The sequence below is a fragment of the Crassostrea angulata genome, chromosome 8 (genome assembly GCF_025612915.1).
Source record: "Crassostrea angulata isolate pt1a10 chromosome 8, ASM2561291v2, whole genome shotgun sequence".
NCBI classification, from domain to species: domain Eukaryota; kingdom Metazoa; phylum Mollusca; class Bivalvia; order Ostreida; family Ostreidae; genus Magallana; species Magallana angulata.
Window position 1 is genome coordinate 2,883,613 of NC_069118.1, and position 27,277 is coordinate 2,910,889.

Sequence of the window (27,277 nt, forward strand, 5' to 3'; positions counted from 1 at the left end):
AATTACATGTCGTTTTATATAAAACCCAAAACCGAACACGCAAGGGGAGCGGAGCCTAACTATCTACCGGTATATAGCCATTTTTCAGCTGTTTTTCCGGCGGAAAGTTTAACTATAGGGAGAGCTGAACTCAATACAGCGTTAGTTTATACATGTACGTGCATGTATGGGCTTTTTCCCTATCTCAGTACGTACATGTATATTGTGCTAGAAACGCATACATGTAAGGTCATGTGTGAAGTTTGAACAACTTATGGACATAAAATCGTCATTTTTACACTTATTGAAAAAAAATAGTTATGAGGAATGAACTCGATACCATTCCAATTCGTAAGAGTATCTATTCCGGTTTTTATGAAAAAAAAAGCTAATAGATATCAAAAGTGAATCAATCTACGGCATATTTTATCATTCAGCAATGTGGATTACCGTAATCTGGTCAATTTATTTGAACCCATTGTCATCCGATTTACATCAATTTTTAAATATATTTGTTAGACCGATTGTATACATTTTCGATTCGGAGAAACATCGGTCTGTGAAAAATTGAAGAAAAAAAATTTCCAGTTATGAAATTGAAGTCTAAATGTTTATAATATCTTTAAGGCGTATGGCGTGTTCTAGTTTTGCAACTGGTGTGGCTTTTGGTTTTTTTGTTTTGTTTTTCGTACATTTCAGTTAATTTGATGTGCACGCAATAACCCAAATATGTATATATGATTTTTCAAAAGAAAAATGTTTTTAATGATTTTTATAATTAACGTACCAAAACATGGACATTTTTTATTCATTAAAAAATAAAACACACATCTGAGAAATGCATAATTATGGAAATTAAAACAGTAAGTCACATGTGTAAACATGTACTGCGTAACTGTGCAGACTCGAAAACGAAAATACTCACATTTTTTCTCCCCATTCATGTGAGTACAAAGTCGGTAATCATGACGTCACAATGCTATATACGGGAAAGGTTTAACATCACATGACGTCATAAACGTCGCTTAGATGTGACATTGATGGCAACGTGGTAAACATAAGGGGGTCCATCAATATCATAGAAAGATGGCCACAAAAACAGTCCGAACCCCAACAAAAGTGCGCGCCAATCGCGAGGCGGTGATAGAGTACTTCGATGCCATGAAACAGGAACCGGTGAAGGACGGATCCACCCTACAGCAGACACCCAGCGGCCTGCACTTCAAACTCCCCACGAAGCGGTTAGTTTACGAGAGCGACCATTACGCAGTCTTTGATAATGAAGAAAGCGCGAGTTCGCAGAGTGATGATGCAAGTTTTCATAGCTTACGCGGTCAGGAGTCAATCGAGGCCCCTCAGGGATTCTACTATGGAACGGAGAATGAATCGCAGAGGTATCATGGAGGACGAGAGCATCAACAAATAGCATCAAGCTCGGGTCTACAAGATCGGCGATATACAAACTCACAACGCTCAACAAGTGACAACAGAGATCCTACATTCACTACACAGCAGGATTCGCGGCATTGTAGAATGCCAGGAGCATCCCAAACTTACCACTATAGAGGAGGTACACGCGAAAAGTCAACCGCTTCGATTTGTACGCCAGATGAAAAGCTAAGGAGTGGGCCAGCTGGTATGCAACAACAGGCGAGTACATTTGTTGAGCAGAGCAAAGTTGACGGCGGGCAACACAGGACTACAACATCGAGTCACTCCCAAGGAGGCTGGCAGAGCGCGCAACATGGAAGCCAGCACGCTACACAGTACAACCAGAAACAGGGAGGGGTGTCAGGTACAGCTGATCTGGGTCATCTGTACGGGTATGTCGATGACAAGCGGGCGGACAGAAAGGGAGAGGAGGCAAAATACGAGGAAGATATACTCAGGAAAGGATTCGAAGAAATGATGAAAGAGGCTGTATCATCGACGAAAGAAATCAACCAGTTTTTGTACGACCTCTGGCGTACTCAGCGCATGTGTGACATTACGATTAAGGTCAATGAGAAGGAGTTCCACGCCCACAAACTGGCGCTGGCCGCACACAGTGAGAAGTTCACCAACCGGTATTGTGAGGAGGCACCCTCTACCGTCACAGAGGTGATCTTACCCGACGCCACGCCGGAAGCCACCGAGGCGCTCATAAACTACATCTACACGAACGAACTCACGCTCACCGCGGAAACCATCGAATCCATCATCGTCTGCGCCAGGCAGCTGGGCATAAAAAGCGCGCTGAATTTCTGCCAAGATTTCCTTTACTCTTTTAACGAAGACAGCGTACTGTTCTTGCTGCCAATCGCACAGAGACAAGGTTTTACGGAAGTTGCCGAGCGCATGTTCGGATTTATCAACAAGAGTAGCTTGGTGATGCTGCAGTCCGTGGGGTTTCTTCAGTGTGAGGTACACCAGGTTGAGTGGATGATCTCCCGTGATGAGCTGGTCGTGAGCACAGAGTTAGAGGTCTTCATGGCTGTCTTAAGGTGGATTAACCACGACCAGAGCGACAGAATCAAGTACGCCCCGATGCTGATTGGCTGCGTGCGTTTGATTTACATCAGTCCGGAAGATCTAGTCAAGCATGTCGAGCCCGAGACCCACATCTTCAACATACAGAAATGCTTTGAAATGCTGTATTTTGCATTCAGGTAAAAACAATACACGCAAATTAGAAATCAACATGTTAAAGCAAAAATAATATAATGTACAAAAAATGGTTAACATCTGGTGATCCCCCCGTATCACGCATTCCCTGATTCTTACATTCTTACACATAGTCCTACTCAATATGCTACAATTTTAAATGAACCAAATGGAGTGTTACAATATGTAATAATGTATGTTGCAATTTAATTTTATTGATGACGAAAAGTTCCTGCTTACAGTAGGTTTGATTTCTTGAAAGATCGATGCGCGAGACCTAAAGAAATTTTGCTTTTATACAAAGAACCAAACAACACACAGGTTACATACCAGGGTGATATGCGGTTTTAATAAGTATCCGTTCATTGGATACCGAACGGCAGACATGCACCTTTGACTGAGCCTTTGTCTGAAAGTATTGATTTATTTTCAGTCAAGTATCATTTATTTATTCGCCCTATTTCAAATTCTTGTTCTTAATTCAACGAGTTAAATCCATAGTTACTAAGACAGGTAATTCATCATGCAGTGGAGGCCAACTCAATGACTGGGACTTAAGAGCAACATTGGGTCACAAATGTTTATAATAGAACTTTAAGGCAATTTTCATGCATACAAGAATAAGTCAGTTGTGTTGAGAGTAAAATTCACATTTATCTGTGTTTTTATATCTACATGCATTACGCTATTCAGCTATATATACCGGTATATATTTATTTAAGAAATGATCTCAATGTCTTCCAAAGTTATATGAGTATAACCTGGGTTGAGGCAGTTTACGCTTTATGATTATAAAAAAGCGTAAATTGCTCCAATCCAGGTTATACGAGTATAACTTGGGTAGATATCAGAGGCGGATCCAGCAATTTGGAAAAGGGGGGGTTCCAATTAATGAACATCAATGCGTACAAAAATCATTATTTGTCAATAACAAGGCCTTTTGAACGTTCTCCGTGCGTAGATTTTATAAACAGTTATTTCGTCAATATCTATTTTATATCTATTTTAATTTCAGAGTTTTGGTTTAGGTAAGGAAGATTTGCATAATTTCTAGCCTTCAAAAAAACCAAGTCTACAGTAATGAGAACGTGCGTCTTTGCTTAATACAAAGAAACACTATGAAACAAAAAATAATTCAGACTAATTACGACAAGCTATAATTATAAAAAGGAATTTTTGGGGTAATTTTTTTTCATGTTTTTGATGTGTAAATTCTGAACTATTTATCGATTTTGATTTCTATCGATTGCCTTCTTAAAGAAAGGTCTAAATGATAGGATATGACAAAAAATTAAATTGGGATAGTTTATTTGCTGAATAGATGGAACATGTGTAATTCAATTGTACAAGCAATATAGTCTTCCCAGGGAACTTAATTGATGTGACCTCTGTAATGGGTGCGCCACATCATCCGGCACTAGTACAGATGCGATCAAATTCAAGAAAGTTTTGAAAAGTTGTGCATTTTCATAATGGTTTACATATAAACCCCTTACACGGTATTTTTGAAACATAATATCCTATTCTCGGAAACAAAACAAAAAAGGCTTTCTTTTGTGTTTCATGTGGGTATGAAGGTATCTAGCATTCCAGAAAAATAGCATAAGCGGGTTTAATTTTCTCTGTATTTTTCTTTTTTTTCCGTATGAAACGAAGTAAATCTTTTTTATTATAATTACTTAAGTTAACTAAACAATACATTTGAAAGCAGCTTTTAAACGTAAAACGAATATGTGTACTTGTACTTAAACGCCGTTTTACTCGATGACTTATCAATTCAAACTGTATGTTTTCTCATGGAAGTTTACAGCGGATGCTGAAGGGGAGTACTTTTTTCGATAAAAAAAAGAAGTTAGGGTTTTTCATATCAGAAAAACGTATAAATTACGGTACGCTGTGAGAAAATCTTCAGATAAGCAATTCTAAAAGCATTTATTTGAGATAATTACAGTATTTATATTTATATATATATATATATATATATATATATATATATATATATATATATATATATATATATATATATATATATATATGTATGTATTTATATATATATAATGGAAAAAATTGCCTTTAAATATGCATTAGAAGTTTTCAAAAAAATTCATATGTCCCAGAGAAAGGGGGGGTTCCGACCCCCGGAACCCCCCCCCCCCCTGGATCCGCCAATGGATATTGAGTTCATTCCTTATAATTTAATTTTCTGTAATTTACTGTACGAATTGAGTGCGTTTTACCTTTAAAAATGATATTAATCTATTCAAAATTCAAACGCAACGTCAAGCGGATTAGTACGTTTTCGACGTTGGTGCATTGTGACGTGCAAACCAGGTTATACAAATTTAACTTATTTTTTTTTTATCCAATCAAATGCTATGTTACAACCAGAATTGAATTATTTAAGAAATAATTGCAGTTCCTCCATATGGACTTACAGTGGGAAAGAACAATGGATATGCAAATATATATATATATATGTATTGCCATACCAATAGTCTATTTTGTAATATGCTTGTAAATGTATTAATATATTTTAAAACCTGAGAGCAAAGAAACATTAACGTGATTTGCCTGTCATGTGTCATATAGGTATCATGCAATCAAGTTGAGCGGAAGCACGATGTACACTATAATGAAGGTTCCGCCGCCCAGAAGGTACACGGTCCCTGTCTCCGAGCAGACCCAGATAGCAGATCGGCGGATCTCAGAGAAACCCAGGGGGGTCACAAACAAAACTAACAACATGTCGTGCCCCGCTCTCCACTACTCATACGCCTCAACAGGAAGTCAAATCTTTCCGGGTGGGAGAAATGTTGCCGCCGAGAATTCAAAACCGTTGTTCAAGTCGTGCAGTGACGACAACAGGCAGACCTCGGGAAGTCCAGTAAAAGCTGGAATTCTGAGACCCACGGGACAGAGCTCTAGTGTCTGTGCCAAGGAGAGTAACGCGAGTAAGCAGGGTAGTGTCCGTGAGTGGAGCAGCGGATACTGTACAGAGGACGCCCAACAGAGAGCGAATCAGACCGGAAGTCAGGCGCTCAAATATAGTCCGGAAGGCAGAAGTGCGGGACATGTTCAGTCACAAAACTCCCCACAAATCTCAAGGGGTGAGAGGAATGGAAGCATGGGCCCAAAGAGACTGAGTTTTAGCGAGGCGTTAGCGATAAATACAGATGATACAAGGGGTTATAATCCGCTGGGGAGAGGCCAGGAGTCACGTGATGCTGAACCGTCACGTGATAGCGAACAAGACTCTGACAAAACATCAACAGAGTCCGACTCTAGCGAATCTGCCAAAATGCCGAAACCACGAAGGGTAATTACACGCTCCACCGATCAGTGCAAATTTATCGCGTGTTAAAACATTAATTATATACGGTACATATATTAGTGTAAAGTTAAACAAATGTGGAATCTATTTTATTAAAGAAAAAAAGAGAAAAAAATGGCTTTAGCATCAACTACAATAAAGTTAAACACTTAATAAATTGTAGAAAGAATGAATAAAATATAGTTATGCAAATTCTTTCGATACTGTATTACATATTTTTGTTTTAATCTAATACATTTAGGTAGTGAACAAGATCCACCAAGCGAGACCGGAGACTGAGAAACCATTCGAGAGAACCAAGGTTCCCAAAACCCGAACCCGGAATAAGCCACTGTCACGTGACCGATTTCTGGTGATCGGTGGGATCGATCCGTTTGAGGTCACGGACTACCAGACCAGTCGGTTGGTGGAGGAGTACTTCCCCGGCAAGTCGGAGTGGACAGCTAAGACCAGCCTCCCTGACTCACGCCACCACACGTGCGCATGCCTGTTGGACGGATTCATATACCTCGTCGGTGAGTACTATCGTTGTTTTTTTCACACGCATTTAATTTACTTTTTTAATGAATACAAATTGTATATCAACATTTTTTCATAAAGATTGATTATTTTTTCTCGACATATGATTTTTTAAAAATCTGTGGAAATACAAAAATTGTAAGACTCCTTTTTAAGGAAAGTTAACCAAATTTTTTTCTCTAGCTGGCTACTGTAAATTCCTTATTTACGCGATTCCGCCGTTTTGTATCAAATCGCGAGAATATAATATCGCGGTCACTAGTTTTTGTTATAATTTCCTATAGTTTAAAACTGTCTATAGTATAAAAGCGAGATTTTTAAATTGGCAAGGGTTGCCTCTTGCGATTTTACGCGGAAATTAATTCCTCGCGTTTAATTAGAAATTTACAGTATGTATACATGGAGGAGTTGGTGCTGCGAGAATTGACTACATTTCGATATTGATCGTGTCTATTCGAACACGCCGACATCGCTATGTGCTCATGCTTAGATATATACATTTGTAAATAAGGATAGTACATGTTGACCGTTTATAATGTGTCTCTTTGCACAGGCGGATCCACTTACAGCCAAGAGAAGCCAGACAACCTGGCCAATCCGACCTCCACCTGTTTCCGGTACGATCCCGATAAAGATAACTGGTCCCGAATTTCCTCGCTACAGACTCCCCGAATGTACCACGGAGCTGGGGTTCTCGACGGGGTGGTGTACGCAGTAGGGGGACACGATTACACCGGCAGGTAAGATTAAAGAAACATCACTCACAGGACGCGCCAATGACGTTAATGAACAAATGTCTTGAAGTTGGTTTTCTGGTAGATTGAACCTATAATAGCCGCTTTCGAATTGGCATGACTGTGTGTCCTTAAAGCGGAAAACTTTGCCGCAAAAGTTCGAGAAGAGGCGATTAAAATGCGTGATTGTGTATTGTTTTCTTTGATATTCTTAAAATGAATTGGACGTTGACTCACTTCCTTCCTATCCAGAGCCCTCGATACTGTGGAATTTTATAACGCTGACACGGACTCATGGAGCTACGCAGCCAATATGACGGAACCAAAACTGGGTGTGGCTTGCATCGGGTACAAAGGTCACTTGTATGTAATGGGTGGATCGATAGACCGCGGGGGCAAGAAGGTCGTCCTGAAAACGGTGGAGTGCTATGACCCCAAACTTAACTGGTACGAATGCTCAAGTTCACTTTTCCTCTGTAGACTTTTTGGTTATTTGTAGAGTTTTGTCTAAGTCACTTTTTAAAACAGCATCGCATAACCATAATTTAAATGCATTTTTTTACGAGCATATTTAGTCGAAAAATATATATTTGATCAAAATTTCCTTTGAAATTTGTGAATGTTAAATTGTTCTAATTTTTCTTGATTTATAGCTGGGTGCGTAAAAGGAGTCTCCCAAGACCTTTATGTCATGCATGCGTCCTTGAAGTAAACAATTATCTATTTCTTCTGGGCGGAGCAACACAAGAGGAACCAGGAGGTGATATGGTGAGCTCTAACGTGGTGTATCGCTACTCCAGACTCAGTGAAGTGTGGACGGAGTTCACGGAGATGATTACTCCCCGCCACGACGCGGGTGCAGTAGCTGTCGGTGAGAACACAATAGTGTTGTATTGGACTACAAACATTTTTTCAGAAGGATAAATCACAGCCAAATTTTTGCAATTTTTTCTATGGGGGCTACCCATCTAAATCGGTAAAATATGCTACTGTTTGGAGCTATTTTAACAAGTTAGAGCCTATAGAGTTTGGGGCAATACACGCCAAACTCCAATTTCACAAAGGCGGGGTCTACTCATGGTTAACTGTCCAGTCATTGGCTATATAATATAATTATATTGATACATCAAACATGACAACATTTGTCCGACTATATCCAGGACTTCACATACATTTCAGTTAAAACAGCATTAATTTCATCTACAATGTGATATTATCTTAGCGATAAAAACACGAAGGTCCTCAATACTTGGATGCTTGTTTTGATGACTTACATTCCACGAAAAGTCAAAACTCTTGTTAAAATGGCTCCGACATGTATATCACACCAACAGTTGCTGATTTCTTTTAACAATAACATATTTTATTACAATTTAATTATAGTGGGGATATTACAATATAATCAAGGTGGGGATCTGCATTGCGCCCTTGATTTTCCCACAAACTCATTGAACAGATTGCGTATTTATCTTATTTTAGGCTGTAATATGTACGTAGTTAGAGGAATACAGATGCTTATTGCGTGTTTATCTTATTTTAGGCTGTAATATATACGTAGTTGGAGGAATCTGCACACAATCTGGCGAGGCTGTGGATACAATAGAGGTCCTGGACTGTGAGACGGCCACGTGGGAGGAGGAGAACGAGGAGGAGTTCCGGCCCGTGATAGGCGTGGCCTGTGTGCTGATGCCCCGCCTATAAAACATGGCCGCCAAATACGTCACTCAAAAATAAACACATTTTTTTAAAAGCTTTATATTTAACAGAATATTTTATATCTATTTTAGTATATATTTATACATTATTTGCTCAATATTTATAACAGTTATTACCGTTTTGAATTTATTAATATTTGAATCAATTTATGAATTGTAACAAGTAAATAAATAAAAGATGAGATCACGCACACATTGTCCATTGTTGTGAACCTTTTATGTGTACCATATTAAATATTCACTCTTCTCATTTATAGACAAGCATAATGGGTTTTTTTTTAAATGACCTAAAAAATATTCTGATTTTCCAAAACTTTCCAAAGTTTTATCATATAAACGATCGTCTGATTTTCCTTTATGTTACACTTTTGTTAAATAGAAAAAAATTATTCACTTACGATTTAAAAAAAAAATCGCCAATTACTTTTATCAAGAAAAATAAAACTGTTTCTAGAATGGCAGTAAGATTAGTTGGCATCTAGGTAGATATATAGAAAAAAATAAATTTGGAAAAAGTTAAAAAACGAATATATAGAGGATATCTATATTGTGTGATTTTATATTTGCTTTATCCAACGAGTTGAAATGGTGCATATATTCGCGAGGCTTGCCGAGCGAATATAACCATTTCAACGAGTTGGATAAAGCAAATATAAAATCACACAATTATAGATGTTCTATTAATCTCATACAATTTGATTTATATTATGAAGCTTTTGAAACAGTCCCTTATGTGACCCGAATTGTTTTTTTTTTCAAAGATTAAAAACGATGATGCAACGTTGTGTTGTGCGGCTATTGTGACCTTGCGCAATACAATTTAGTACGTGTTTTAATGTAAAGTTTCACTGAAATAAACCTTAAAATAATTTTTTAGCTCTAAATAATTTTTCTTAGAGCTTATTCACTTGATTAAATGAAAATTCCGATTAGAAGACTTGAATAATCAAGTTTGTTGACAGTGTAGTGATTGTTGACTTATTCTATGTACGGGCTGTTTATAGCCCGTGACGTCACCAAGCGGGAGTTCCAGCACGAGATGCTTTTACCGCCAGTTGGAGACCTGCAGCCGGCGAGTACAGACGCCTGACGTGTGTAAGACGAGGCGACCGGCGAATCCAGCGGTACCGCTCCCACGGATTATAATTATTGTATACATTAACGCAATAAATACTACATTGGCGCCCTGGACTTGCCGGATATTCCGAGGATTTTTTTTTTCCCGTACAGTAAGCTGTAGACTTTTGTTGATAGTTCGTGTTGAGGCCGCCATTTTGGAGGCCACTGCGTGGTTGAATAACTTGCAAAGTAATGTAAATTTTTCCAATTTTGCAAAGTTAATTCGTGATTAGACTGACATTCCAGTGTTTATTTGTGCTAGATTTCGCCGGACATTGTTGCATTTTTATATTTCACTGTTTTTGTGTATTGACCACGTGTCATCAAGTGCACTATTTTGCAATGAACAATACGTTAGAAAACGCATTTGCGGACTTAGGGTTAGGTGATAGCGATGACATGATCACGCCCGTAGGTCCAATCGGGCGCGCGTCTCGCAAGCATAGTTATGGCCCCATGGTAGGCTTAGTGACGGGGAGGCTGTGCATTATGACACTCCTCAACCATCGGGGAGGGCCCATATGTTTGAAGACCCTGACAGTGATTGCGAAGGCTTCCTCAGTTTAGATAGTAGGGAATACTCTCGGGGCGGGACTGAGTTCCTCAATAGTCATAAGGGGGGGGGGGGGGGTTGGCGTTGCTCATAATGGCCGTGGTGTTGGTCCAGCACCGTTGCAGGGTAGTCATTCATTACACTCGGGTGTAAGTCAGGGGTCGGTAGTTAAATGTAGCTCACCTGTTAAGGGTCACGACTTTGTTCCACCCAGTGAGAATTTTTGTGACCCCATATTGCATGGTTCTTATGTGGCCCCTATCCCTGGGAGACCTTCAACAGTCCAAAGTGCTAGTGCTACACCCGAGTCCAAGAGTAATTTTGTTATTAACTGACAACCCCTACCATCAGCCAGTGATGTACTGGAATCCAATACACTAGTCTTTGATTCCCAACCCACTAAAGATCAGCAGCTCCACCCCTTTCCTCCGGCTGTGCCCGCACCTCAGCCCTCGGGAAGTCAACATGCCAATCCAAGGGGGGCCTCTTTAGGGACTATGCACCCAGACCAGGGGGATGCCCATGTTGCCCCACGCTCTGCCCAGTCATTTGATTTGCAGGCTCAGGGCTCTGCGACCGAGACCCCCACCACCCAGGGACATAATGTTGCAGTATCAAGCGGGGGACCCCCTCTGCAGCACACTTGTACCAGACACATGTAAACCTTGGTAATGCCCAGACCACACACTATCCCTACACCCCCGGCATTCAATCTGTAGTTAGCCAGGATGGAAACTTTTGTTCATACATAAAGCCAGTAACTTTGGTTACCCTGCACCTGTGGTGCTACCCCAACCTTATTATTTTAGAGAGGAGGGGGGAGGTAGAGTAGCCGAAGTTCAATCACATGTGTACGAGCCAAGGGAAACCCAGGTACACTTTGAGACCCCCAGCCCATACGACTCACAGCAACAGCAACCTAATGGCCATACACCCAGGGACCTTTCACCAGATTTGACGTTTTCTGTTGGGCAGAGGCCATCAAGTGCTGTATGACCAGACCTGCCCAGTTTAAGTTTCTCGACTCCCACTCCCCATGCCCAGCAGCAACCCGCTGAGCACACCCTCGCCCAAGTCACATCGGGGGGACCTTGTAGGCATACTTCACGCAGTCATGATAGAGGCCCACCAGCAGCTCTTAGTAAGCTGAAGTACAAGGACCTGCGGTATGATGGCAAATCCAGCTGGAAGGCATTCCTGCATAAGTTCGTGAGACTCTTACAGAACCAGCAGTGGACCAAGGTGGAACAGCATGACCAGTTTTGCTTATCCCTGGAAGGCCAGGCCAGTGACTATTACACTCTTTTATTGGAAGTCAGTCCCCGTCTACGTTTCCGTGACATCCTGTAGAAGTTCGACAAGCGATTCGGCACTTCGGCGCCTGACCTGCCCAATCAGCTTAACTTCCAATCAGCATCACAGAGAGGTGACGAGTCCCTGAGGGAGTGGGCAGATCGTGTACTTGTATTGGCCACCCGAGCTTCCCCCCAGTTGCCAGATATTCACACCCATGCTATACCCCGCCTGTGCTTTGGTGCGGAGGATGTGGACGCTGGCCTGTACGCCTTGGACGGTAACCCGAAGACTGTGGAGGAGGCTCTGGAACGGATGCAGTTTTACCAGCACTCGCGGCGGAGAAGGCCCTCTCAACATGTGACAGTGAGGCAGGTGGCAGAGGACGATGACTGGACAGTGAAAGCTAGGAGAGAAGCAGACGGGGAGAATAGGAAAATGCAAGAATGGCACAGACGCATTAGTCAGATAGAGGAAGCTCTTGAAGAGATAAGAACCCTAGTTAAGCCGGAGAATAGTGAGATACAGGACTGGAGATGGCGCTCAAGGAGACGAGCAGGAGGTCGGGAACCCCTCCGTCCTCTACCAGAGAGGAGGAGGTCTCTGCTTCCAGTGCGGAGAGATGGGACACTTCTGTAGGGATTGCCCTCTGGATGCTAGACAGAAGTCGGAAGGAAGTGTTTGTGGGGACTGGGATAGCCCCCTGTCCAACCGAGGTGCCTGTCCGACGGAGGACTATAGCAGAGGAACCCAGTTTAGGAGCAGAGCCGCTAGCGAGAGTCAGCTGATTAGAACGGTACGCATGCTGACACCTGATAGAAGTGACAGAACAGAAACGCCCCCGGTAGATGGTTGTACCATGGAGCAGACTACCCCGAAGTCAGGTTCCGACACACTGGTGGTGGAGATGCGTTCCTGTATGAAGAGGAAACGCAGTGGACTTAAGGTGCAATTTGAGAGCTCACCTTCACCTGATCTGTTCTCCAATGAAGAACCTGAGGTTCCAGGGAGCAGAGTGTCAGCCCCTGCAGACTGGATTGCAGAGCCCAAGGTGTGGCCACGTGAGGAACTTGCTGTCGAGTCTGGGTGCCCTGAGGTCCTGGACGACAATGGAGAGGACTCGATGCGGGTTGTTAAATGTGGTGGATGTGGCGAAGCTGAGCGCGAGATCCAGGAGTTGAGGGGGAAAGTGCAGCTGCTAGAAAAGACTCTCAAGGAAGTACTTGACTCAACTCGGCTTGGGTACCAGATGACTGGCCTCCAAAGACGCCATCCTGGCCCAAGGACAAGCAACTGTTTTAAGTGTGGGAAAACTGGCCATTTTCGGAGAGAATGTCGCACATATGCCGGACGGAAGGAGGTGCTGGAGACGATTGTCCTCTGCCTTACCGTGGTGCCCGTCGAGCAGTTGCAGATACAAAGACACAGATGGGCAGTTCACAGTCCATGGAAAGCGGGCAGCTTCGCACTGTGTGCCGGCTGACCCGGGATAAGATGCATATGAACAGTTTGAGGAAGCACCCTGCAGGTGACCCGTGTGTGGTTCAGTACATGGACACCTATGGTGCCATCAATGAATGCAGGAGGAAGCGTGGTAGGCGAAGGGTGCGACGCAAGAGGCCAACCTTGCTAAAAGCTGTGGTCCTTGGAGATGGAGAAGTTGCCCCAGTAGACAGTAATCCGGGGCAACAGGTGCAGCACAGTAAGGAGATCTTTACAGAATCCAGATGTCCTGAGGTCATGGTGGACCTGGTGGAGGACTCCATGCCCCAGATTCAGGGCGCAATCTCACGGGATGAAGATCTGTATGTCCAGGCTGCTAGTACAGTTAAGCCGAGAATTATGGAGAGCAGCCCTGAGGTAGCGAAGGAATATTTCAAAGTTTCTGTTGGGGGACCGCATCCAGAAAGAGCACCAAACTCGGAGTATCCCAGTTCTGGTGTCCTGACAGAAGTGATGGATGTACCACCGAGATCTTTGCCCTCAGGATTGCGTACGGCATGTCTCGTTGACCAGACATAGCGGAGCTGTCCTTCCCGGACTGAACCAGCAACCCAGAACAACGACTTGGACTGTCCCTGGATTTTCCTTTGTGTGTGTGTGTGTGTGTAGGCCCTTGTCGTGGAGATGGGCTCTGTCCTAGTGACTTGCTATCCCGACTGTTGCCGGGATGGCTTTCCCACTTCCTAGTTTTTCGGTTCTAGTTCTATTAGCACCAGCCGTGACCTACTCCTCTCAAAGAAAACGGAGGGGAGTGTAGTGATTGTTGACTTATTCTATGTACGGGCTGTTTATAGCCCGTGACGTCACCAAGCGGGAGTTCCAGCACGAGATGCTTTTACCGCCAGTTGGAGACCTGCAGCCGGCGAGTACAGACGCCTGACGTGTGTAAGACGAGGCGACCGGCGAGTCCAGCGGTACCGCACCCACGGATTATAATTATTGTATACATTAACGCAATAAATACTACAACATACACAAAGTTGCGAATGCTCGTTAGTTTGAATTGACTCGAACGAGGAACAGTTGTTGATGTTTGATAAAACAAACACTAGGGTAGCCTTATGATTCGAAATTGAAAATAGTGAATAAGGATGCTTACTGGTGGTGGAATAAAAGTCTTATGAAACATTATTTCGGTAAGTTCTTGTTTATAAACACAACCAGAGCGCTGTTTTCATCTCGTCGTCAGGATGAACTCCGTGATATATAGTTGACGTAATTTGCAGTTGAAATTGCATTTGAAAGTTGGAAGTGGGCTAAACTTATCAAAAATCTCGACAAACAAGAAAAAAGGGTCTTGTGGTTACGGTTATGAATAACTTTGAAAAAAAAGTGGGGGGGGGGGGCTAACCCCCCCCCCCCCCAAAAAAAAAATCGCAATATAGCCCCCCGGTTCCGACGCCTGTCCTACGCAGTTATGTGTTTTCCTTCATATTTGTAATTTAAATCTTTGACAAAATCTATTTTATATTAATTTTTGTAGTAGATATAGTTATGTTGACAGTACTAGGCCTAACTGTTAGCAAATCTTAGAAAATAGGTCACTGAAGCGTTGAAGCGAGGGGTTGTGTCAAAAATAGTTCGGACCGGAAGTATTTGATAAAGCATCACCCGTTTGATATAGCAAAGGTTTATCACACGGGTAATATACACCACACGTATGAGATAAAAATAAATACCAAATTCAAAGCCCTAAATAAATGTGTATACTGTGCGACCGATTATACATGGTATTAAACCATTTGCCCTTTAAGATTCATGAATCACAAACTGGAAACAATATACGTGTGTGGTACAGTAACAGTATTGATGTCTTCTTAGTCTACATCTGTTAATTCAGCTGTTCTTTTCTTCCTCCCTTATACGGATCAAAAAACTAAAATCATTTCTAATTTAGAGATATTAGCAAAGCTAAGTAATCCATTATTAATTGCTGCGGAACACTTAAAGATTTTTCTTTTGAAGAACACAGCTTATACGTTTTGGTATAAACATATTTATTGTATATGATTAAAAAATATACAGTGGGTTTGAACACAAGTTATGAGAACTTACTACATTTCATCATTAATGCGATCAACTGACACACTATAAATGCTCACAAAGGCTCAGGAGTCTCCTAATATTGGTTGGGAGTGGCCCTTTGGGAAACACCAAGCCTTTAAGTTTCTCTACCGCATGTCCTCATCAGTCATCCAAGATACAAAAATTCATTTCTTCATGAAAACAATGACATTTTAACCCAACAACACATTACCAACTCATTTTTCATAAGAAATCACTCATGCATAAGATTGATATTTACAAAATACACTTCCATTCCATAAGACAGTGTTTCGCTGTTTGTGTACAGAGGAGCCTGAGGGTTTTGGTGGGCCCAGAATAGTCTAAAACCAGCTTCGTAAAGTTTCCTCATAGTACCCAGGTCGTAATAACTATGGGTCTCCATACATAGCTGAACAACATTTTTTAAAGCTCCCGAATCAATAATCTCTGGTAGACTCTGCCTTTCATGGCCTTCAATATCGATTTTTAAAACGTCTATTCTTTTGTCCGTATGGCCTAATTCTTTCATTATTGTCTGTAAATTTTTTATTTTCCACTTTGAATCTTTCACCGTTATCTCGCTAACTTTCGCACCGAGCCCGACGTTATAAAACATGATACGATCGGAATACCTGAAGTCGTCTGTATCCATACTGGGGTCAAACGAGAAGACGTCACATCCGTAAGTGTTCGCTATGTCCTCGTCAAATGAAAAGTCCCAGCTTATTCCTATTGAATACACGATACACGGGTGTTTTGGACGGAACTGGACATCGTGGCAAACATCCCACCCACCGTCCACGATATTACCCAGGCGAACCATCTGCTTACACAGGTACTGGTGTTTTAGGATATACCTAGCGTATCTTTCCTGGTACTTCAGCACTTCATCCTTAGTCAGGGCGGTGGTGCCAACTGGAGCTTCTTTCGGCAAATCTACTTTTAAAGAGGAAGTTCCAGTCATATTCGATGTATTTGGAGGTTTTAAGTACATATTTATAGTAAAACAGTTTGATGTTCTGCGATTGCTGAACTCGTTTTTAACAAATTCCCAATTCCTACCAAACCAATATATTTCGTAGTTAGAGTCCTGCAATTCTCGCAGAGCTTTCAGCACACTCAGATATTCATCTCGAGTTCCCCGACTCTCATCCAAATGAATTTCAAAAATGATTTGCTTTATTTGAGCTCTTTTAATAGTTTGGCTCATTTCAAATAAAAATGGGAAATCTGTCACTGTTATTTTAAGTATCAGAACACTGATTTCATTGACGTAATTACTCACAATCTGAGTGAGTCCTAGAATTTTGGTACTTTTTCTGGCAACCAAGCCCTCTCCATAAAACACCACATTACATCGGTATTTAGCGTAGATCTGTTTGACGAATCTGTCGCTAAGGTCATGGTTATAGCTGTATATAACACATTTGCCCTTGCTGGGTGTGACACCGGGGTCCACACATATTCGAACGCCCCCGTAATCAATGTTTCCGAAACGCTTTGGCATCGTGCACAAGCTTTGAAGGGAAGTGACGTAGCGTTTGTACAGACACGATAGCCCCTCTTTTGACATCTGGAATAGTAGCAAGTCAGCAGGAATAACGAATTCAAAGTCTAGAGATAAACAGTGGTCAGTTTTACCGGAATACGCACCGCGGTGATGGAAAAACCAAACGCTGAGAATGATCACTACCGATAAAATAAGTCCTCCTCTGTAGGGGTTTTTGGCGAGACGAAGACATGCTTGTGTGTGTGCTGACATCCTGATGGAAGACATCTTTATATTTGTCTGTAAAAAATAAATCATATATTTATAATGTATTAAACTGTAACTTTCATTGAGGACCAAAAACGAATTCGAATAGAATGAAATGTAATCTACCATTTAAAACAATATGAGTTACCAATTCAAAGATTAGAACTGTCCTAATGGGACTTATACCCCCGTAAGGCTAATTTCAAATGGGACAAATAATTGAATTGAATAATAAAGGTTTGAAACTCATACAAATAAAAAAAAGCATTCTAGAATAGTAAAAAGAAAATTAGTTAACAAAGAAAAATTAAAATCAAAATTGTCAGAATTTCACTGGTAATACATATGTATAACTGTAATACATTTACAAATTTATGTATCTGATGATATTTTTTTATTAATTTGTTTTAAAGAAAAACCAACAAAATGACAATAACCCCTCCCTTTGCAGTAAATGGAAATACTGGTAGCCAAGCTATGCTCTTCTGTTGTACTTACAATATCTTTCTAATAAAAGTCTTGACAGATGCAATTAGTTGTTTCAAATTTTCCTCACTTTCTCCATAAGTACAAAGGAACTCCATATCAGAAAATTGATCCCATAGAACCATGATTTTCTTTGATGAGCTTGTTAAATTTAATAAACTCCCAAAACATTACCATAATTACCATACTATGTAATAATATGTAAAAAAGAAAATTTAATATTACGAACAATTTTAAAATTGTCAAAGAACTCAAATCATATCAGTAATTTTGAATTTCATGTAAATTGATGCCCTATAGGGTTACTTCATCAACTTGACTAATAGATTTAAACAACTTCTAAAAATAGTTTAACTTCTTTATTAATAATTATATTATTTATTTCCTTATAATGATAGAAACTTTTGGTTTATATGAAACAGTTTTAATATAGCCCCAAAGCCACCGCTCATTTTACAATTTATCAATTTTCCTTAAACACATGCTCCATCTAAACCATGGCTCAGATAATGGCCCCCTTGGGACAAATGAATTCAACCACACTTGTCTTTGATGTTCTAATTAGCTCCTAAGAATTTATCATTGACAAACAAAAATTTTGCATTGTCAGTTAATAGAATACTTATTAAAAGTAAATTTTGTTAAGACATTAAGACAAAAAACCTCCATCTGAATGTATTTATATAAATATTTTTTAGAGTATTTTAATACTATTAATTAGTTAATTAAATCTGTAAGAATTACCTCCCTTACTTTTCAAAATCAGTGTACAATATATAAAAATAAGGAAAATGAAAACTGTCATAAAATCATTAAATCTTGTCTGAAATTACAGACAGACGGACATGGTGAAACCAATATATCCCGGGCGAAGCCCGCCTCGCGAAGCGAGGATTAATGGTAACACGTATATACAAGAAAATCAGTAAAAAATGAAAGTTGAATCAGGGGTACTAAAGCCAAAAAAAATTTCTTCCAGCCCTGGGCGCCGCCATATTGGCAGCCATTTTGTTTTTAAAAAGTTAGTTCGATCATTGATTGACTGGTACTTATCGATGTTTATTGCCCCTAAACTCGATTAAATAAGTTGCAGTGTTTCAATAGAAGGTAGTTTAAATTAAAAGAAATTAAAAAGGAAACCAGATAAGTTTCAAAAGTGCTTCAATCAAGAAACACGACTTGTTCTATGTATGTCTTATCAAATTATCAGATGGAAAATAATTGCATTAACATCAAGAAACTGATCTTTTATATTCTGAATAAAGTATTCAATTTTATTACATTGGCTTTCATATGAATTAAATTGATGAACAATGAAAGAGGAAATTAAAAAAAAATTCGGAATCACGTAACTCTCTTCGCTTATTTCCGAAGACAAAACTTGAACGTTTTACGTCTGAAACATGACGTCATAATGTAGACTGAGCACGCGACGTTTACTTAAACTTTAGCTAATGATTTGAAAAGGCAACCGGGCGGATCCTACTGTGTGCGTTTCAAATGAATTTTGTTCTACAACATTCAAACTGCACTGTGTTAAATCTGCGCTCGGTCCAACGGTCACACCGTTTACATATTACTTAGTCTAATAAAGAAACAACGGCGATCACTTTGTTTTTTCAGTATTTTAATGTCTTCGAAGATTTTTCCACACTAAATAAGAAAGAACATAAAGAATAATTTCAGTGAGTGTTGTGAATATAAAGTAGTATTGAAAGTAATTTGATCGACCGCTGGTAACCATGTTTTCCCACCAACTTGTACGAAGTAAACAAAGATACAAAGTGAAATTTTCCTGAAGATCGAGCCCGATCGAATTATTGCCCCCCCCCCCCCCCCCCCCCAAGTTGATAATTATATTTTTACAAATATAATGTTAAACGATGACTTGCAATAAATAATTTTTTTGTCCCCCACCGCAACGCGGTGCGGGGACATAGAAATGCTGGGCGTACGTCCGTGTGTCCGTGCGTCCGTGTGTCCGTGCGTCCGTGTGTCCGTCCGTCACACTTTTTTTGTAAGCGCTCTCATGCCTACAAATTTTGACGGATTTTCATTAAATTTATACCAAATGTTTATACCACTATTACCTTGGTCAAGTTCGAAAATCAGCATTGGTCGATACTTTTTGTTGGAGTTATGGGACTTTGACCGCAATAAAGACTCCGTTTTATCCAAATATTGACCTTGTAAGCGCTCTCATGCTAACAAATTTTGTCGGATTTTCATTAAATTTATACCAAATGTTTATACCACTAATACTTTGGTCAAGTTCGAAAATCAGCATTGGTCGATACTTTTTGTTGGAGTTATGGGACTTTGACCACAATAATGACTCCGTTTTATCCAAAAATTGACCTTGTAAGCGCTCTCATGCCTACAAATTTTGACAGATTTTCATTAAATTTATACCAAATGTTTATACCACTAATACTTTGGTCAAGTTCGAAAATCAGCATTGGTCGATAGACTTGATACTAGTATACTGCTTGACCGGCGGGGGACCCAGGAATTCTATTCTTGTTTAAATAAATTAAATGGTTACTGTTGTCTCCCTTTGCCACGATGTAGAACGAAACTAAGCAAAAGAATTTTAAATGTATGATCAGAGACATAAATGTTATTTATGTCTCTGGTATGATTATAACGTCAATGCCAAAATTTGTGTAACGTTACGTGTGTTTAAACACTAGTGCATATACACAGGTTATTATATTTTAATTAAAATAATAATTGGGAGAAAAACTGTAACAAAATTTTAAATTACAAGTGTTAATACAGCATATGGCGGCCCCCGAAACAAACTCGGACACATGTAGACCTACAGATTATCCGTGGTGATCTATGTTTTTTTTAGTTTGGAAATTTGGATAATTGTGGATTATTGTCGCAATAAAAACTAAGATTAATTACCAGAATATGTTATTTTTTGTTGATTTGAAAAACCTAATGTTTTGCATAAAATTTTTTGAACACATAATGCACAAACCTACTTCTTGCAGTGGATTTATGGAAAAAGGGCGATTGGAATGCGTGCGCATGATTTATATACACGAAAAGGAGTAATTGGTTACTGAAAGGGAGGTAATCAATTTGTTAATAAGGGAAAGGAAAATATAAAGTTGCATTCCTTCGATAACAGCATCGTATTCCTATAGACATACGGCATTGATGCATAATATAAGATAATGGTCACCCGATGAACATATATATGATTTTGATGCATGAGTAGTCAATTTACATACCTATATATGCCAGATAAAAATCTCAAAGTAAACAAAATATCACCAAGGTAAATATAAAGATAGGATTTAAAACAAAAGATAAATAAAGCGCCAAATGAATTTGAAAAATGACATGTTAAATCTTTTTTGGATTCAGAATGTAAAAGACATTGGCGCTATTAAATAAAGAATTCAAGTTTCAACTTGTCAAGAAATACAATGTACGAATATTGAGTCAATAACATTTCACGAAGTACAAAACCCGTGTAGTTCTCTTTGTAGACGCTAGTCAAATAATTCAAAGTCAAAACATCTTTACACGCCTCAGCTTTGAGTTAGGACAAACCCACTGTATTCTCAGATCTAAAAGTCTGGCCCGTATGGAATAGTTTTGCAAGTTTTCCTTGAGGCTAAATATATGCTTTGATTAAATTTTGATGGATAAATGTATGTCTTAGTCCTAAAATACTTTCATACCTTATCAGAAGGATTTTTAAATGGCTACTTTACTGTTGTCGAGAATTATCTTAACCTATCCTTCCTCACCCAAACACATTTCATATACATTCATACACATGCACGTGTGCAATTCCGTTGCTTAAAATAAATAATATAATAAATAAGTATTAGCAATGAGTATAAACTGTGCTCTTGTATGTTAGGTTCGCTGGACTCCATGTACTGTATAATTGGCGTTGAGCTATTATTTCTTCTTCAATTTAAATGGAAGCAACAAAAGGGACTTTTCAAAACAAACGCTGGCCACTGAATGTAATTTTTCAACTTGATCGATCAAATGGATACAATGATCAGCCTACCACAGCCCTGGAAAAACCCAGTCCATTTAAATTGATATTTTACCTTCCAGACTGCTAACAAAGTATATAATAACGTCGTGGTTTTTTTTTTTTGTATTTAGGTCAGTTCATTTAACCATTCATATCCCTAGAATATAGCACCACTCTATAACCTTTAAGAAATAATTTACAACGGTTACGGCCGGTGTGCGGCGTCAATCATTGACATTTTATAAAAGATTTTGGTTCCATTGTGGTGAGACATAATAAGCATTCTGTTAAGAAAAATGAGTCCGAGAGCATTCGGCATTGAACCTGGAATTCACATTCGTCAATTATAAAAGGTCCATATTGTACTTCATGGAAAAATATACTGATCTATTTTATTGTAAAGGTTTCCATAAAGAGCACCTATAACCAACATCGAAGCATCACTGTTATTTATAGCACATTCCAACAATTTCAGGCATGTAGACAAGTACTATCTATATGTATATTGTCCGCACACAGGTCAACTCATGTATTGATTAGCAGATGCGGCTCCATGGCAACCGATCTTGAAATAATTTGTCTCTCTTCTAGGCAAGAATTAATGGCTGACATTACAAACAGAAAAGAATGCTTTTTTCCACAGCTTTTAAAATGCATGCAAAACACATCCAAAATGCTGTTTGTCTTTAAAAAAAACCCACGAATTAAGCTGCATGTGTTTCAAAAATGTACGTTAATTAACAAGCAATCTAATTACAGCTATAGTGATATAAAACCTAACGCAATACCGCCTTACCTCTCTGTTAAGAAACGCTCCGGGCTCTACTCGATCTCCACACACAGAGTGCAATCCCAAAATATTTCAGATCAAATCGATCAATAGGTTGGCGGGATTTAACACCGACGGGTCACAAAGAATTCTCCATTATTTTCAAATGAACTATAGCCGAAGAATTCACACCCTGTTACGGCCCACTGAGTTCTAGCCTATATGTCTGTGAAGTGCATGTAACTAATTAGTCCTAAGGGAGATAATTCCCAATAGTTAATATAATCCGGAGGTTGCCCGATATATGGCTGTTCGATACATAGTGCATGTCAGCACTGGAAGCATTGAAATTCACACAGGAAGACAACTGTTCCGTCCTGTCTAACGACCTCGCCCCCCCTCCCCCCCCCCCTCCCCCAAACCCTCTCCACATGTTTCTACAGTTTAGTCAGGCAAGCTTTTTGGAAAGCTATTACTTGTTTGAACCTCAACATTCCAACAGCAGGGTAGTTGGGGGTTTCACTATACATAATGAAGGCTTCTTTCATCATCCGACGAGGAGACGATGCAAATTGAATTTAAATACATGTACCTGCATATAGATGTCGATTTGTGTATTGTATTGCCAATCTGCGAAACTCCACAAAAATTGTTAAAAAAGTTAAAAATTATCTACAACAACTAAATCAATAAAACTGCGAATCTCTTAAGGTATCTCACTCCTCATGTTTTGATTTCATTGCGCAGATGATCATTATATTTTAAATGAATATGATTTTATTTATTTAGTCATCACAGATAGATTATTATTTCATAATTACACAACATTCATAAAGAAATTCCATTTGAAATCAAGAAACAAACAAGTTTTTTGGGGAACTATTTTTTCGTGCGGAAGGTTTTTTAGACGAAAATGACAGAATCAAGCAATTTTATGAATTTTCAATATACATTTCTTTTTATTATACTTTATTCATTATTCACATTTTTAACATTTGATAGGTTTGTAACATATTTTATAGGTTCTGTGTGACATGTACAACATCAAATCTTGAAAATGCGATAGCCGTTTAGCATAAAATAATGCAAATATGTAGAACATGTCTGAATTTTTTTAAGCCAGATTTTGCGAGAAGTTTACCTTTGAAGCCCTATATCTAAAATTTGACATCACTGACCCCCATGTTATATTATGTCAAAATGATACTGAATACATATCTTGGCAAACTGGATACATCTTATAAAATTCTTGATATTCAAAAAGTTTTTATTTCAAATCAAATTGTAACTATTATAGAAATTGTCTAGTGCAAAAAGGTCACACAAAAATTTATGCAGCTTCGTACAATTTTTTTTCGTAATCCCTCTATTCAGTGTGACCATTGTACATAATTAAAAACAATATTTGAAGAAATAAGTTCGCTTAATCAAAAATACTGACAACAAATCCTAATCAGGATGAAATTGCATTTTAGGTGCGAAAAGGTCAAATTAAATAGGCCATAACTCAGAGGGATGGATACTGACCCCCCATTATCTTTGTATTTTTTAAGTATGTTTTGTCTACAGATTTCAATGATATACTTCTCAAGAAAATCTTGATACAACAACATTGAGGAGTGGGATACCTTAAAAAAAGTTACTTTAATAGTAATAAATACATTATATACATATGCCCTGTAACATCTTCCCCATTCAAGGGTTACTGATCCGCATCGCTTCTCACTTACTCACTTTGTGAGAAGCGGTGCGGATCAACCCTTGACTTGGGAAGATGGCCCTGTAAATAAATAATGTTTTCTTAAAATGTAATAATTTGTATTAGCATATTACAGAAATGTATGGATAAGCTAGAAGTACATATGCACGTACATGTATACGCGAAGAGCATCTTCCTTGTATTGTCGATAGAGGACATTTAAGTACTAACCTTTTTTGTAGATATAAGAGCGTAGCCCGCTGTGAAATTCAATACAGTATATACTTCACGGTACGTGTAATAAAATTTGAATTTCCTTCCGGATGATGAGCAGGGCCTTGAATGAAGTTTTTTCCCCCATTCTTACAATAACACGCTGATATATTTGTATATTATTATTACCATTACCACGGACATTACAAAGTACTTGCAAATAATCGATTTTATAATACTAGTTAAAATATGACTATTTTCAAGATATTTATATACCGGGTATATTTTCTTTGAAAAACAATGCCTTTATTTTTTTACAATTTAATTCAATTCAGTTTATTCGCTCAAACCATGAAATGTGAATTCAATCATTATATACAGTTCAAAGGTCAGAGGTACACTTTATAAATGAATGGATAAGTAGTAGATAAATAGTAAATAAGCATAAATATTCAATATATACAATGAAGATAGGAAAAAGTATAGTAATATAGGACAGACTATTATATCAGACTGTATATCTTGATAATAAAATAACATAATTCTTTCAGATTTGAAACATTAAAACAATACGTGAGTTCACAAAACTTAAAAGTATTTGGCACTTAACAGTATTTATTATCAAGATATTTATTTCTAAATGTCAATAGCTCTTTACATTCAAGAATATAATGGAATTCATTGCAATTTGACCTGAATTACAAAGTTTACACACTCTTTGGTTTAAAGTAAGTAAGTAAGTAAGTAAGTAATTTATTATAGTGACATGTGTTATAACAATTACAAAATGTTATACAAAATACATAATGAAACACCCGGCCCATTGGGCCTATATGTCACTGCAAATACAATTATAACATAAATATACACATATTACGCATTGCGTTTTTTATACAATAATGATTGTCTGTAAAGGTAAGATTCAATTAAATATTTAGAGGTTTGTCTAGGAAAATTTGACAGTAGAAAAAAAATACAGTCTAAATTTGACATTACCAGTGTTGGATTATATCCTATATTATTAAATAATTCCCTTCTAAAATCAGAATAGATTGTACAATTCAGCAGAAAATGACTCTCGTCTTCTATTTCATTTAATACACAAAAATTACATATTCTTTCATCGAGAGGTTCCCCCTTATATCGCCCCGTTTCAATTCTAATTGGGAGTATCCCACATCTGAATTGTGCCAAAATAGATCTTTGAGATTTTGAGATGTTCATTTCAAGGTAATTTTCAGTTTTAAAATTTGTTTTAATGCTTTTATACAATCGCAATTTTGGTAGTTGATTTATCTTTCCTAACCATTCATTTTCATAAGTAAGAAACAGCTTGTTTTCAAATTCATTAACATCACAGATTGATAAATTATCGTAAATATATAACAGATTCATGGATTCAAATAGTGATTTAATACGTGATGTCCATCTAGATAAACCAGTTTGATTAAAGTCCCACAGGAAAACACGCTTTGTGAGCCGATCGTCCTCCATTGTCAGCAATCGATTCCATAATCGCACGGCGTTAATACAGTGTCTATGATAACAGAGTTTCCATCCAAATTCCCCGTGTAGCGCTAGTAAAGGTGTAAATCTGTGAACGCCTAAGTAAAAACGTAGGGCTCGATTCTGTACCATTTCAATAGAATGATAATTCTGGAGGCCCCACACTTCACTACAGTAATCCAAAACTGGTGCTACACAATTTAAAAACAATTTTTCAAAAGTTGAAATTCCTATTTCTTTATATGGACGAATTTTGGAAATCATGCCTCCGAGAGCGCGTCCACCAGCTTTTGATAAAGTATCGGCGTTGTTTTGGAAATTCATTTTTTCATTTATTACACCAAGGTATTTATAATCTGTATTATACTGGAGAATATTGCTGTTAATTTGGAACTGAAAATCGCTTCGGGGTCCTTTTTTCCTAAAATGTATAATTCCTGATTTTTTCATATTTATATGAATACGCCATTTTTCACACCAGTAAGACACAGTATCCAATATTTTTTGCAAATTTTCTTTTGAGTCGGATAAAATAGCAATATCATCAGCATACAATAAAATACCTAAATTGATTTCGCCCACCGTTATACCTTTCCTCAGTTCTTTAATTTCTTTTGCGAGATCGTTAATGAAAAGAGCAAAGAGGGTCGGTGATAAGTTGTCTCCTTGTCGTACCCCAGCTGAAGTAGAGAAATAGTCGGTACATAGCTCACTGACTCTTACACACGATACTGTGTTTCCATAAATAGATTTTATTGAATTGTAAAAATCCCCGTCGATTCCATTATTTAAGAGGGAGAACTTTAAGAGGTCACGGTCCACTGTATCGAAAGCTTTTTGTAGATCGATGAACGCAACGAATGTTTCTTTTCTATTCTGTATAATACTGTTAAGTGTAAAAACGTGGTCAGCACAAGAGCGTTCACGTCGAAATCCATTTTGCTCATCAACAAGCAGGTTGTTATCTTCTAAATATGATACCAATCTATGATTTAAAATAGAGCTGTACATTTTATAAATAGTTGATAATAGACTGATTCCTCGATAGTTAAGCGGTACTCTTGGGTCACTGTTAGAATCTTTTAAAATAGGACATATAATAGCTTGTCGCCACACAGAGGGAATTATATGGGACTCAAAACATAACATGAAGAGGCGATGAATAACTTCTATTACACAATCGTATTTGAGCACTTCATATGGGATTTCATCTACACCAGAGGATTTTCCATTTTTAGATTTCATAATAACATTTTTTTATTTTAAAGGAATATTGTACCATCTCCCAGTCTCCACTTGGAGATGGTGATTTGAGCTTCTAAATTTCATAAAAATCTTTATACATTATATAAAATCTTTATAATATTGTATTATATAGATTTTATATAATCTATCTAGAGG

At 38.4% G+C, this 27,277-nt stretch overlaps 2 protein-coding genes across 3 annotated transcripts; one reads left to right on the plus strand and one right to left on the minus strand.

Annotated features, from left to right (window-relative positions):
* Positions 1-880: 880 nt before the first annotated feature.
* Positions 881-9,106, plus strand: LOC128160025 (kelch-like protein 13). The gene is made up of 7 exons (XM_052823272.1): positions 881-2,627; positions 5,212-5,938; positions 6,195-6,468; positions 7,026-7,212; positions 7,459-7,653; positions 7,860-8,077; positions 8,747-9,106. The coding sequence occupies exons 1-7, from the start codon at positions 1,066-1,068 to the stop codon at positions 8,905-8,907; spliced, it is 3,324 nt and encodes a 1,107-aa protein (XP_052679232.1). The 5' UTR covers positions 881-1,065; the 3' UTR covers positions 8,908-9,106.
* Positions 9,107-15,369: 6,263 nt separating this feature from the next.
* Positions 15,370-22,766, minus strand: LOC128161192 (uncharacterized). 2 transcript variants are annotated; one of them, XM_052824418.1, is made up of 2 exons: positions 22,486-22,766; positions 15,370-17,224 (listed from the first exon to the last, which is right to left on the minus strand). In XM_052824418.1, exon 2 carries the CDS (start codon positions 17,210-17,212, stop codon positions 15,668-15,670), a length of 1,545 nt encoding a protein of 514 aa, XP_052680378.1. In that variant the 5' UTR covers positions 17,213-17,224; positions 22,486-22,766; the 3' UTR covers positions 15,370-15,667. The 2 variants fall into 2 exon arrangements, with proteins under 2 accessions (XP_052680378.1, XP_052680379.1); XM_052824419.1 differs by lacking the exon at positions 22,486-22,766 and adding an exon at positions 21,379-21,397.
* Positions 22,767-27,277: the final 4,511 nt, after the last annotated feature.

What these genes read in the sequence shown, in the direction of transcription:
- LOC128160025 (XM_052823272.1), top strand. Translation starts at nt 1,066, where the DNA reads ATGGCCACAAAAACAGTCCGAACCCCAACAAAAGTGCGCGCCAATCGC. An exon ending in ATGCTGTATTTTGCATTCAG is followed by an intron (nt 2,628 to 5,211) that starts GTAAAAACAATA and finishes TGTGTCATATAG; the next exon opens with GTATCATGCAATCAAGTTGA. An exon ending in TATGACCCCAAACTTAACTG is followed by an intron (nt 7,654 to 7,859) that starts GTACGAATGCTC and finishes CTTGATTTATAG; the next exon opens with CTGGGTGCGTAAAAGGAGTC.
- LOC128161192 (XM_052824418.1), bottom strand. Translation starts at nt 17,212, where the DNA reads ATGTCTTCCATCAGGATGTCAGCACACACACAAGCATGTCTTCGTCTC.